The sequence below is a fragment of the Rattus norvegicus genome, chromosome 2 (genome assembly GCF_036323735.1).
Source record: "Rattus norvegicus strain BN/NHsdMcwi chromosome 2, GRCr8, whole genome shotgun sequence".
In the NCBI taxonomy this organism is placed as follows: domain Eukaryota; kingdom Metazoa; phylum Chordata; class Mammalia; order Rodentia; family Muridae; genus Rattus; species Rattus norvegicus.
Window position 1 is genome coordinate 197,535,811 of NC_086020.1, and position 13,645 is coordinate 197,549,455.

At 49.2% G+C, this 13,645-nt stretch overlaps 1 protein-coding gene across 1 annotated transcript; it reads right to left on the reverse strand.

Moving 5' to 3' along the window:
• Positions 1-2,936: 2,936 nt before the first annotated feature.
• On the reverse strand, positions 2,937-11,740 carry Prok1 (prokineticin 1). Its single transcript, NM_138851.2, has 3 exons — positions 11,576-11,740; positions 9,153-9,278; positions 2,937-6,508 (listed from the first exon to the last, which is right to left on the reverse strand). Exons 1-3 carry the CDS (start codon positions 11,645-11,647, stop codon positions 6,389-6,391), a joined length of 318 nt encoding a protein of 105 aa, NP_620206.1. The 5' UTR covers positions 11,648-11,740; the 3' UTR covers positions 2,937-6,388.
• Between the last annotated feature and the right edge of the window lie 1,905 nt (positions 11,741-13,645).

Below are 13,645 nucleotides of genomic sequence, written 5' to 3' on the forward strand. Positions count from 1 at the left end.
CTCTCTCTCTCTGTGTGTGTGTGTGTGTGTGTGTGTGTGTCTGTCTGTCTGTGTGTGTGTACACACTCATGCACTATTGTGCTCATGGAAGTCTGAGGACAACTCTCAGGCCTTGATTTTCTTCTACCACCCTGTGGGACCCAAGGTGTAAACTCAAGCTAGCAGACATGCATCCAAACGCCTCTCTACCCATTGACCCATCTTGCCAGGCTTCTGCTTTGTTTATGAAACAGAATTTCTCACTCTTACTGGGAGCTTGGTGACTCAGCATGGCTGACTGGCCAGCTAGCTAGCCCCAAGGGTCAGCCTCCTCTGCTTACCGAGTCCTGAGGCCACCACCACACCAGCTGTTGTGGTTTTGGTTTTTTGGGTTTTTTTTTTTTTTTGGTTTTTGTTTTTGTTTTTTTTTTTAAATGGGAAACAAAATCATGTCCTCCTGCTTGCCCAACATAGGTATTCCTAACTGAGCTATGCTGGCAGCTCGGCTGACCCTTGCTCAGATATGAAGTCCACATTCTAGATAGACTGGAGTTCTAGCTAATGGGAGCCACTTCTGTTTGCAAAGCAGTGTAGATTTTTCATTATTTGTTGAATTGGTTTCCTCCGATGGTTGGGTTGACAAATGTCCTGAGGTGGAGCTTATCGAAGAAGGTAAAAGGTACAGAAGTCCCATATGGGAGTCACAGCTAGAGAACCAGTGAGGGGCCAGGTACTCAAGCCTGCTGGTAACCCCACAATCCACCCTGTGCCACTTGGCATAGCTGGAAACTGCAGGGAGGCCTATGCCAATGTGTGCTCGTGATACAGTTGTGCTGCCCACAATCTGGGAAAAGCCAGGGCGGATCAGAGCTGTGTGGACAGCTCAGTGCTAAAATCACAGACAGAGCAAACATTGTGCTTCACTTGCAATTGATGCCTCTCCATTTAATAGGGTCTCGAGGCACTGGGAGATACCAAGAGAATATTTCTCTTTCTGATCTTGACTGTTATCAGGCCTCGCCTCCAGGAACCGGTGTGTGAACTTGAACTTGGCAAGGAATGAACACTGTCTGAACACACAGGGGTTTCTTGCTGTTAGGTTCCTATGTGGGGGCTCTGAAATGAATCCAAAAAGCTTCTCTTCCCAGATGTTTGGTTTTCCCAACTAAGGAGAGGCATCCAAGTCTGGTGGTTTAGTAAGGGGTGTGGCACAAAAGCCCCCAGAGGCTGGGCCAGGGATCTGAGAGCTGACTCTTGGTGATGCCTTCGTAAGAATGAAAGATAAGTACCTGACCATCCCCATGTTGCGTCCATGGTGGATGATATCCTGAGCACTTCCCATTCACTAACACTCAATCTCCACGGCCACCCAAGAAGCAAGAGCTGCTGCAGCGACTACTGCTGACGATGATGATGATGATGACGATGACGATGATGATGACGATACTGTTGCGACTGCTGCTGCTGCTGCTGCTGCTGCCACTAATGAAGAGGGAAATTGAAACACATAAACTGACCAAAGTCCCAAGCTAGGAAGTAGCTCGTGCAGGCTGTGACACTAAGCTCTGGACAACCTGCCCCTTGTCAGGAATGAGACGCGCAGACTGCAGCAGCTTCCTGAGGGATACAACCATCACCGTGAGCCAAGGAAATGAAGACAACTGCAGGTGTGTCTGTTTAACCTTTGGACTTTGCTTTTGTGACAGAATTTCAGGGGCTCCTGAAGCATGCTCACAGCTCCTTATCCTCCAGCGCATCTCTCTGCCTAGGCAGCCAGCTACAGTAGTCACACTTGTAAGCCCAGCATTTGAGAGGCAGAGGCAGGAGGATTGCTGTAAGTTTGAGGCCCATCTGAACTACAGAAAGAGTTCCAGGATATCCAAGGCTACCTGACGAGATGAGATGAGATGAGATGAGATGAGATGAGATGAGATGAGATGAGATGAGATGAGATGAGATGAGAAAGAGAGAGAAGGAGGGAGGGAGGAGGGGAGGGAGGGAGGGAGGAAGGAGGGAGAGAGAGAGAGAGAGAGAGAGAGGGAGAGAGAGAGGGAGAGAGAGAGAGAGAGAGAGAGAGAGAGAGAGAGAGAGAGACTGAGGACGGTTCAGGGAAATGGTCATATGCCACATGATCTTCCCAAGATCCAAGCACTATGCTGGTCTCCTCAGCTAAGCAGGAGAGATAGGGAAGGTTGAAGCGGTGCTACCTGCGTGGAGTGGGGACACATGGCGCTTTCTTCACAGATGTTGAAGGTAAAGACATATGGAGGTTGGGGGGCTCACCCTAACCCATCTGAAATTCATTTGCCTCCGAGGTCTAGTGGCTGTCGGCTTCTAGCACTAAACAGCCCCAGCTGGGGAGCAGACAGAGAGGGTACACTTCACACACCACAGCCTCGCTCCTGCCTAGTGCTCACCACGCATGACGCTATCCTAATGGGTACGACCAACCCAGAAATACACACAGGACTGGGTGCCCATTAACACTATATCGGACCCTCTGGTCCTGCTGAGGTGGGCAGGGCAGCGCCCTCCAGGGAAGGGGAAAAACGATCCTCGTGTTCATTTAAAGACACCACAGTCACAGCAGGTTGGCACCCCAACCCTGGCCTACTACGCGTGGTCTAGTACTTTGGTACTACTGATCTCTCGTAGCCTACTGCATCATCAAAACTTCCATTCGGAAAGTTGTTGTCTGAGGCTGAAAACTGAGTATTCCAAATATGTAAGGAAAGAGATAACAGTATCCCTGGAGTCCATAGGACTCCCAATGGATACCAAGATCTGAGGATGCTCAAGTCCCTTATAGAAAACAGTGGGATCACCATGGACCTGTGCACACCCTCCCACGCACTTTAACCCTTCTGAGGTTACTTATAAGACCTGACACAATGCCATGCCACACGGTCATATGTATGGTTCAGAGGATAACAAGAACAAGCTCAACGCATGTTCAATGCACATGTACTTTTTAATATGTTGATCCCCAGTTGGTGGAATTCCCGTGAAGAAGCCCCAGGGTTCAGAGGGCTGACAAGCTGTAGTTTGGTTTGTATGAAACTATATGTAGCTTTAGTTAATGAGATATCAACCCTCTTCGCCACAAAATGAGTGCTAAATAACCATTAAAAAACATGCTCCTGTTTTCAGGGAAGTCAAGCCACTTTGCACTGCACAGTGCACACATTCTGTTGGGGTAGAAATCTTGGCTCGCATCCGGACAAAGCACAAGCCAACATGGTTCCACGTGGAAAGGTCTAATGAAAGAAGAGAAGAGGAGAGAAGTAAAGGCCAGCCATGAGCATGTGGAGGAAGGGGGGAGAGGAATGGGGAGAGAAGGGAGAAAGGAGAAGGGGGGAAGAGCAAGTGAGAGCAAAAGAACAAGAGAATGAGGAGGGGGCAAGCAGCCCCTTTTTTTTTTTTTTGGTTCTTTTTTTCGGAGCTGGGGATCGAACCCAGGGCCTTGCGCTTCCTAGGTAAGCGCTCTACCACTGAGCTAAATCCCCAGCCCCCAAGCAGCCCCTTTTATAGTGCCAGGCACAGCTGGCTGTTACCTGTTGTAACTGTGGGGCAGAGCATACCTGCCTGTTGCCATGTAACGGTGGGGGTGGAGCTTAGACAGAATGCCAACACTTAGTGTGCCCCAGGCCAGCATGTGCTTCTTCTCTACCTACATGGCAGGGTACGATTTTTTTTTTTAAATAAATTCCACACAAAGCCTCGAGGTTGGCTCTTTGGGTCAAAGGTTGAGCTGACCTTGGGTCAACGATTTGGGTCCACTCTGCAGGCTCATCTGTGGGTCAGTGTCCAACCCTGCAGCCTTTCTTCCCTCTCTAATTTTTCTCTTCAACTTTAGGAGCCTCTTGCTCCTCCTTGGTCCAGGCTCGCCCTTGGTTATGGCTTTCAGGAAGCCCTTTATCACCAGGTAGTAACTGGACAGATCAGTACCCGGCTAGTTTACCAGGACCTTACTCAGAGCGCTAAGAGCCACAATGGGGGAGTTTAAGGATGAACAACAGAAAGAGGAGACTCTGGCAGCAGATCTGGGAGCACACATCCCCACACAGTCTCTGCTCTGGCCTTATGTGTCTGGCCCTTTTGTCTGGAGATATGGGGGAATCTCTAGGCCCTGGCTACCTAAAGACTTGTGGAGACAATGGAGGCAGTCACTCAAATGAGCCAGAGATGAGGAGGAGTTCAAGTGATTAAGTTTTAAAAGCGGCTCTGCGGAGTCGCTACTTCCTGGTGACTCACAGCGGGAGGTTGGGGTGAGGGGCTTATCCACATCTGCTCTCTCATTCTAGAGAACCTGTGAGCAGGAAAATCGTAGCACCTGGTCTAAACTCAGCAGGAAGGAAACTGAGGCTTCCGTGACCGTTTGTAAGGTGGGGCAGGGCAGCGTGTTAATAAAGCGTTGTTTTTGGGGTCCTTCGTACGGCAGGCTTCTTGGCAAGCACTGTTCCGGATCTCCGATGGAATCCAAATCATGAAAAACTCCCACTTCTAATTCTGGAAGCACACAGTCCTCTTCGCGTTCCTTGCTATTTCCATTTTGTCCACGAGATGGCGCCAGAAACCAATAGTCGAAAAGGAAAGATTGAGCTGAAGCACAGTCGCTTAAATTGATAATCTTGAGAGAATGTCAACTTCGCCTCTCATTCTTCTAAAATATATTCTTCTTAGGTGCATACTAGCTCTGTAGGTAGTTTTTTTAATATCCCTATTTCTGAAGAGCATATTCCCGAATATAAATATATTTTCTAAGCTTCCTAACCTCTCCACTGTCCTATTTTTTGCCACAGCAGAGAAGACGGGAGACTCATTACACAGTCCTCAAAATTAGGAGATTAATAACGAAAACGAATAAAGTTGGGGTTGGGGATTTAGCTCAGCGGTAGAGCACTTGCCTAGCAAGCACAAGGCCCTGGGTTCGGTCCCCAGCTCCGAAAAAAAGAAAAAGAAAAAAAAAAAAACGAATAAAGTCGCATTAAATTGTTGTTTCACCCTATAGTTCTGTGGCTAGGATGGACAGGCAAAATGACAGTGTGCTGGGGGTGCCATAGGCCACCCCAACGTCTTATCTATGGAGCACTGAGGCACTGGCTGTAGACCACTGCACTCAGAGTTGCTCTGTGTGCTGCAAGGGACACAATCAGGACCCGAGGACAGTAGTGAAACCTAGAGACCTGTGAGACAAGGAGCAGCATGGGCCCACAGACTTGGAAGGGAACTTCACACCTAGGAACCAGGGCTGGAACCTGGAAGGAAAGAGATCGTGGTGCATTCAGGGAAGAGCTGCACAGGTCAGCAGAACAGGTGACAGTGTCTGTCTAAATGAACAAAAGCTCGGAAAGGACCCTGTGCTGGCCAGTGCCCAGGCTAGTGGGCCCTGGATTAAGGACTGAGCAGAGACGGGTAGAGGGCAGGATGGGGGGCGGGGGAGTGTAGCACCCTGTCTTTTCATATTTTATGTTCTTTAAGTGTTTGTTCATTCGTTTGTTTGCTTGCTTGCTCCATTGCTTGCTTTGGAGAGCTGTCAGTGTGGCCCAAGACAAAAGTGTAAGCTTTCTGAAAAAGGGATTGTGTTGTCCTAACTCAATTGCTCCTCTCTGAACTTTGTAGATGGCAACATTTTGTCACAGTGTTGTTGGACACCCTGTGTGTAGAATAAGAATTAGGTTGGGAAGTCAGAGGTACCAGCGACCTGCATGTAGAGAAAGCTCCCAGGCCTGCTTCAGGCTCTGGGCCTTGCCAGCTCCGTTCCTGACACAAATTACTGTCACTAGGCACACATGGCCTGTGGGTCAAATATTTCACATAAACCCAAAGGGACTGGACTTCAGCTCCAAGAGTTGCAGTAGGCCCATGCTAAGTCTGCTCCATGGTTTCCTCACCCTCCCATCCCTTCCCAGCCCACCTCACACTCATACCCAGAGCCTCTGAGATGCCTCTCACCCCAAACTCAAAGAGTCCCTGAAATCCTCTTGCTTTAGAATGGTGCCCTAAGAAGTGCTGACTTCGGACTTACTCCTAAAACAAGGAGCTAGCCAATGAAAGAAAATGAGGAGAATGTTGATCTTCCCCCCATGGACCCCGTGACTTAGTGACGCACCCACAGGCCAGGGCCTGGGAGGTGTGGTTTAGGGAGAAGGGCACATGCAGGAAGGGCAGACAATTGAGGAGGTCCCAGTGTCACAACTTCAGGCGGTCTGGCCAGGAAGGCCAGGCTGGCCCACTTCTCAAGGCTGCAAACTCCTCTCTGCACGCTGCTGGACTGTTCCGTAGTGGAAGATATGCTTGTCTGCACACACACGGACAGGGTGGGGAGTGGAGAAGTTGCACGGAACTAAGTCACACAGATGTAACACAAGAGGTCACCCAGTAGGGACCCAGACAGAGTCCAGATAAACTAAAAGTTGACATTCTTCAAGTCCTGGGAGCAGCGGTACCTGCCATCTGGGAACCTGGAGCACAGCAGGCTGGGTGAACAGGGACAGGTATGGTGTTGGCGTTTCCTAAAGAAAGGGATCTGGAGAGAGAAGAGGTTAGTATGTTAGCCACAGGACAGTGTTGGGGACCAGACATCAGAACTAAGCAAAGCTAGAGCCCTGCCCTGAGCAGATTCCTGAGAAGGGCTTGACCTTTTCAAAGAACTTGTCCCCGGAAGACTGTTGCCTCAGTGTCTAAGGAGAATATCTTGCAGTTTAATGATTCACCTTATGTCCTTGGGCACTTCCCAGTACTCCCCCGCCCTAAAGTTCAGTTCGTGCTTCAATTCCTGCTTCAGAGCTTTAAATGCTGTACATTCCTCTCAATAAACGAGACCTTGACAACAGAACCTTGCTTGGTCTCCTTCTTTTCTCCCCACCTTGACCCTCAGGTAGCGCCTCTTTGGGACCCTGAATAACTGGACCTGCTGGACGGGTCAGGACAGGCCTGCAGATGTCCCCTCCTACTCAACAACAATGGTGACTATATTCACCTTGGCACAGAGTGGCTCAATGATATGCCCACATCACACAGCTAGTTTGTGGAGAAACCAGGATTTGAACCCAAATACGGCCAATGTTCCACGCTCAGAACACCTGTGGGCCCATCTGCACACACATGCAGACACTCTCACACCTCTGCTCAGTGACTCTCTCTGCTTCCCTGAGGTGTCCTCAGCTCTGTGGCCAGGTTCTTAGAGCTGTGAAGGGACAAACACCCTCTCTGTCCACCGATTCACATCAAAGAGCACTGCTAAACACCCAAGGTTTCCTCGAGTTTTGAAAAGTTTGTGTGTATGTGTGTGTGTGCGCGTATGCACGTGTGTGCATGCGTGTGTGCGTGCATGCGTGTGTGAGAGGGCATAATGGGGAGAGCACGTCTGTGGAGATCATAGGACGTCTTGTCTGTTCCTTCCTTCCACCTTTACATGTGTTCCAGGGATCGAACTCAGGTCACCATGTTGTCATAGCAATGCCTTCACCTGCTCAATCATCTCACCAGTTCCCCAGTGGGTTTTAAACAGAGCAATAAGGAGACTAGGTCCAGTACCGGACTACATGGGTTCAAATCCCAGAGCAGCTGTTTACCAGGTTTGTGATAACTGACTACCTATTTTTCCCTTGCTATGCTTTGACCTTATCATCCATAAAATGGGTTAATAGCACCTGCCACATGCGGCTATAAAGAAACTGGGACTATATATATATACTGAAAACTTACTGTGGAAAAGTGGCATGTAAGAAGCGTCTAGCATTTGTTTTTTATTAATGCTGCTGTCCCTATTGGGACACTAAATCATTCTGAACTGTCTCCCATAGCCCAAGGCAATGAAGATGACAGAGTGTTTCAGCTTGCAGCTTCCTGAGCCTAAGGTGGTTAAGAACAAATTCATGCCTTGAGGGGGATTGGGAGAGAGGCTGCTGGAAAATTCTCTGACCCCAAATGAGCACTGGAGCTATATAGACAAGCCAGCAAGAGCCTGAAAGACGCTAAGAGGAACTGAATGTGGTTGCAGGCCCTGCCCAATAAGATCCCTGCCCCTTAGTGGCCCCACACTCCAAAGACTACAGGCTGTGGCTTTTTCACCTAACCCTACCAAAACCAAGACCCTCTTGACTGTCCTGTGCCCTTGGAGGCTAGAAACAGACCAAGAGCTAGCTGCTTGTGGCATAGAAGAGGGAGTCCCAAACCACTACGCAAAGAGTACACATGGACAGACCCATGGCTCCAGTTGCGTATGTAGCAGAGGATGGCCTTGTTGAGTACCAATGGGAGGAGAAGTCCTTGGCCCTGCCAAGGCTGGACCCCCCCCCCACCCAGTGTAGGAAAATGTCAGGGCAGGGAGGTGAGAAGGGGAAATGGTTTAGGAGGGGGAGCACCCTTATAGAAGAAAGGAGAAGGAGGATGGGGGCTTATGGACGGGAAACCGGGAAAGGGAATAATATCTGGAATGTAAATAAAAATATCCAATAAAATATAGGATGAGGAAAAAAAAGAAAAACGAGGGAGTCCCTCTTAGAGAGGTGTGTTGCTCTAAGTTGCAGCCCTGTATAGGAAGCCATTTTCTGTGCTTGAAGAGAGGCCATTCCTAAAAGTAAAGGACACTCACTTCAGGGAGCTAACCTGCTCCCTTTGGTATACTCTACAGACCCGTTAAACAAGACAAAGAGCTGAGAGTGGCCAGCCTGAAGGACTAGCAGCTTGTGTGATTGGTATCACCGCTCCATCAAAACCAAGGAGGCTGTACCCCCACACCAATGAGCTAGGACTATGGTTGACTTCAGAGAACTCAGTTCTAGTCCCAGCTGTGTGACTTGAGCAAGTAACATGATTTGTTGCTCCTCAATTTGCTATCAAAACTCGGGAATACTTTAAATGATAACTGTGTTCCTTCCGCCTGTCTAGAAGGGGGCAGGTGGACAGTGTTCGAACCAGAACCAGTATCCAAACGACGTTTGCAGGCCTGCACGAGGCAGCTGCCTGGAGCAGCACCACCAGGGCTGCTTGCTGGCCTTCCTTCAGCCAGAGTCTAGATCCACTGTGGGGGAAGCAGCATTAACCTTCCCCACATCGCCCTCAGAAGCCGCAGACTCCCTGCTCTAAGCTGGCCCTATGCCCCAGGATCCCTGTCTGCTGAGCCCATGCCCGTTCACACACTTGCCCATCTAATGCCAGCACAGTACCTTGTGGCTTCCAGGGTGGCACTCCTCTCCTTCCCGCCCCAGAGGGGTACACAGCCTCAGGCCCCGCAGCCACAGGCTGATAGCACAGCAGGTGCCAGCCCCACACTGGACATCTCGTTCACAGGCCTAAGGGAGAGAGAAAGGGCTAACCGGTTAGCGTCACCCAAGGGAACAAAGGAAAAGAAGCGCTATGCATCCTTGTCAGCATCTGGAGGAGGTAACTAAGCACCTCAGATCAAGAGGACATCTTGGCCTGGGTCTTGTCTCTTGAGAGGGACACTTGGGGTCAGCAGAGCACCAGACTTCATGGTGAGGCAGTCCCTGTTCCCCGGGAAACCCTGTGTTAGAAGGCATAGCTTTTCTAATGCCAGTCGACACTGGTAGAATACGATGAGTAAGAACTCTGTGGTGAAAGAGGGACGGTCCTTCATGGTCCAAAACCCCTGGATGTTCACCGCTGAGCTTGTGTTGTCCTCTGTCCTCCAGCATCCATTATGAGCTGCCTTTCTGTGGGTTCCAGGCAACCCACAGAAGCCTGGTAGACAGTTATTCCCCCCTCCCACTCTCCCAGGCTTGTCTGCTGGCCTCCCTAGACCCCTGACATGGATGTACCCTTCTAGGTTGGGCTGCTTGGACCTGCTGGGTTACCAGGTAATGAAAGAAAGTTTCAAACAAGTTAACTTTACACCAAGGCCAGGGTCAAGAAAGCAGGCAGAGCTGCATGGAGAACCAGTTAACCTGGCCACTAGCCAGAGGCCAAGTAGCCTCAGAGCTGAAGTCTGAGGCTGAGGTTTTATTCATTTTCCTCTAGTAGCAGGCCACAGAACACCATCAGGCTACCAGCATGGGACATGACAGGACCCAGAAGCTCCAATCTTTCTATTTGGAAGGATGAGGAAGGAAACAGATAGCAAACTTTTCATCACTCAGTGAAGGTACAGGTGGCAGTCACCAGCAGATAATCTCTAGCCCAGCAGGGATGCTTCTCATACCCAAGCCAGCTCCCTGAGAACTGAGGAGAGGGAAGTGGACCCCACTTGGACTCGTCTCCCTCCACAATAGTAGGCATGGTACTCTGGGAGGTTGGGCCCTACAGCTGGACCGTCACTAAAGAGCAATGGAATGCAGCAAGGTCAGGAGCTGACATCTTTCTGAGAGTCAGACAAGGAACATCAAAAGAATATGGGAAACAGAGGCAGCTGGGCATACCCGGCTTCCTCCCCTCAATGTTCTGACTGCGACTGCTCATCCTGCCCTTCCCTCACTCCCTGTGACTGACCCCACCTTCTTCTCTCATTGTGCCCTTCAATAACAGATGTCCCACCTCCCTTAGGCCTCTCTACCTGTTGCTATTCTGGAATAGATGTTGGAGCTGGCTTGGTGACACTGTGACTGAGCAGCTCATGGGTCCTCCGTGTACCCCCATCCCTCACCGTGTGAGGGAATCCTAACGTCTCTCCTGGATCTGAACCCTGGTCTTCATGATGGCTTTCATCAGTCACACTGCTGGAGGCAAGCCTGCCCTCAGAGCGTTCGCTTGCCCTGCGTGTTATTTTGAATGGAGTCTCTTTCCTGTGAAAACGAGGTTGCCTTTTCTGTGAAAACTAATATTTATCCAATTCCAGGAACTGGCTGGCTTTACGCTACACTTACCTTCCTTGTAGAAGGTTGCCGGAAGCTGAAATAAAACTTGATTCTCTCTTTTTCTTCCTGACTGTTACCTGGGAGCTCTTAGGAGAAGCACTGTGTCTTAGTTTGTAAATAGGTCCAGCAGAGGACCTCTGTCATGCAGCATAGGACATCCGAGAGGACACCGTGCTCTGAGTGACATGCTCAGTGCCCCTGCGCTGAGCCTCTACTTCAAGGTTAGCATGTTTGGAGTGCGTTCTGCCAATGTTGGTGCCACCCATATTCCCCTGGGAGACCACTAAAGAGTGAAAGGGGGTGTTTGAGCATCCTTTCTAATAGCCAAAGTGGGACTGAAGAGGGACCCTGTGTGCTTGCTGCCCTGAACTCATAGAGTGCTCTGTGAGTTACCACCGACAAGTGAAAACCAAGGTGGACACGAGACAAACGGTGCCGGGAGAGCACTCATCTGTCCTGTAGAGGAATTTCCTATGGCACACACCAAGGAATCTCCATTTTACTGAAGACTCAATGTCAAAATCCAATGCCCTCCTAATGTATTTAAAATGCTATTATATTTACCCACAACATCTCAAAGGTCGACTCTGTCTGCCAGAGTGAGGTCTAACCCATCCGAAATCACATGCAACCCCACTCCCAGGCAGTGACCACCTCCAAAATCCCCCTGGTTTAGGTGAATTGGAGCAGCAAAGTCTTTGTGGTTCTCAGTGCACACCCTGTGCAGAACCCCGATCTTGGCCCCCAAGCCAGGTCTATGGAGAATGCTAGAAACTTACCCCTGTGATCACCGCACAGTCAGAGACAGTTGCTAGAAGGAGCATGATGAAGACTTGCACAGCACCTCTCATGATCACTTGGGGTGAAGGCAAACACTGTCCACTCTGGAATCCCTCACTTCCTTCTGCACTGCCTTGCACTAGACAAGCTAAGAAGGCCAAGCTGTCCTACCTTACCTCCTTCAGATTTATATAGTCGGATCCAGGGCTGCCTCTAAATGCCTCATCTCTCTTCCTCCCATCACCAGCATTATTCAGATGAGCTCAGAGGCGAAGATGAGACCTGAATCTCCAACAGCATCACATCACCATCAGAACGGATACAAATGGACACATTGGGGACTTTGACAGTTGCTCTAACTCTTCCAAGAGCACCACACTTCAAACAGTTGCGTGAGATTCACTTGTTATCCATTTCTGTCTCTGCATCATTCTTCGCTGCTTGGGCTGCTTGGGCCAGGAGGATGGCTTTAGTGATGAATTAAGAGATTTGCAACATTGATTTTTTTTCCTCGCCCACACTGTACAGCCTACAGGAATGTAATACTCTCATACTCAAGCCATCAAGCACTATGTGAGCATTTACCCTGGATTCAACACAGAGGTAGTTGAGAAGACAGAGAGTAAGGTGGTGTCAGTTGCTGAACTTTGAAAAGTTAAAATTCCCAATATAGAGACAGGAACTACATCTGTGGTGTAGGTACTTCTCACAGATATACAGGTGGGTCTGCTCTCTAAGAAGTTCTTGACAGGGATTGGGGGTTTAGCTCAGTGGTAGAGCGCTTGCCTAGCAAGCGCAAGGCCCTGGGTTCGGTCCCCAGCTCCAGAAAAAAAGAAAAGAAAAAAAAAAGTTCTTGATTGGATTCAGAATCACTATGGCAACACACCTCTGGGTACACCATGAGGATATTTCCAGAAAAAAAAAAAAGAAATTGAGGCAGAAAGCTCTACTATGGCTGTGAGAACCATCCTGTGAGCTAAGGACTCAGATTAATGAAAAAATGACTGAGCACCAGCAATCGGTCATCTCCCCATACTTCCTGGCTACAGATACAATGTAACCTGACAGCACCTGTTCCTGCCGCCTTGATCTCCCTGCCATGATGGGCTGGACACTCAATCTGGGAGGCAAACTTAAGCCTTTGCCAGCAATGACAAGGTAACTAAAACAAGCAGTAAATGCCCTTGAAACATTTACCAGGACGAGGAGCAGAAGATAAGAAAGCATGCAGATTCCACCCTGGCAGTCCCTGGTAGTGAACTCGGGCCATGCTGGTGATCTTCCAGTAGTGTGGGTGAGCATACGAGTGGCCTTATCTGCAAGCAAACACACACAGTGGACTCAAATAGCTGGTGAGAAGGTGACTCTGTGCATGGCCTTTCTTGCTGGAAGGAAGTCCTCCAGCTTTCTCTACTACAGAAAACCAGAGAGACACAGCCATGGATCCTCTATTGGCCCATTCATCTTCTCTCCACAATAATAAAAGATAGTGTTTCCCAAGGAGTGTTTCCTAATATGTCAATACAGGATGAACTTCTCTAACCCAAAACTCTAAAATCCAGATGTCTCCAAAATAGAGAACTTTCCGACATAATGTGACCCGTGCAAAATTCTACACAGTAGGGTTGGGGATTTAGCTCAGAGGTAGAGCACTTGCCTAGCAAGCGCAAGGCCCTGGGTTCGGTCCCCAGCTCCGAAAAAAAAAAAAAAGAAAAAAATTCTACACAGTAGAACCTGGTTGTGTGCACAAAACCATTTAAAATACCAAATAGAAAATAGTCTTTAGGTATGTGTGTAAGGTGTTCATGAAACAGACAGAATTCAAGTTTAGATGTAAGCCCCATCTAAGATATACCATTGTGTATGTGCAAATATCCATTTTTATGGTGGTTGTGGGGGACCCTCAAACCTGGGACACTCAAGGTCCCTAGAATTTCAGAGCAGAGAAACTCAGTCTACAGTGTTGCACGGGCAGTTGTTTTCCACAGTCAGAGATTTGGGGGACACAGTATCCCAACCTAAAGCGTTCCTTTCTGTAGAATTTTTCAGGGTCTTTCATGGCTATACGG

What these genes read in the sequence shown, in the direction of transcription:
- Prok1 (NM_138851.2), bottom strand. Translation starts at nt 11,647, where the DNA reads ATGAGAGGTGCTGTGCAAGTCTTCATCATGCTCCTTCTAGCAACTGTC. An exon ending in ACTGTGCGGTGATCACAGGG is followed by an intron (nt 9,279 to 11,575) that starts GTAAGTTTCTAG and finishes TCTCTCCCTTAG; the next exon opens with GCCTGTGAACGAGATGTCCA. An exon ending in GCCACCCTGGAAGCCACAAG is followed by an intron (nt 6,509 to 9,152) that starts GTACTGTGCTGG and finishes TTCTCTCTCCAG; the next exon opens with ATCCCTTTCTTTAGGAAACG.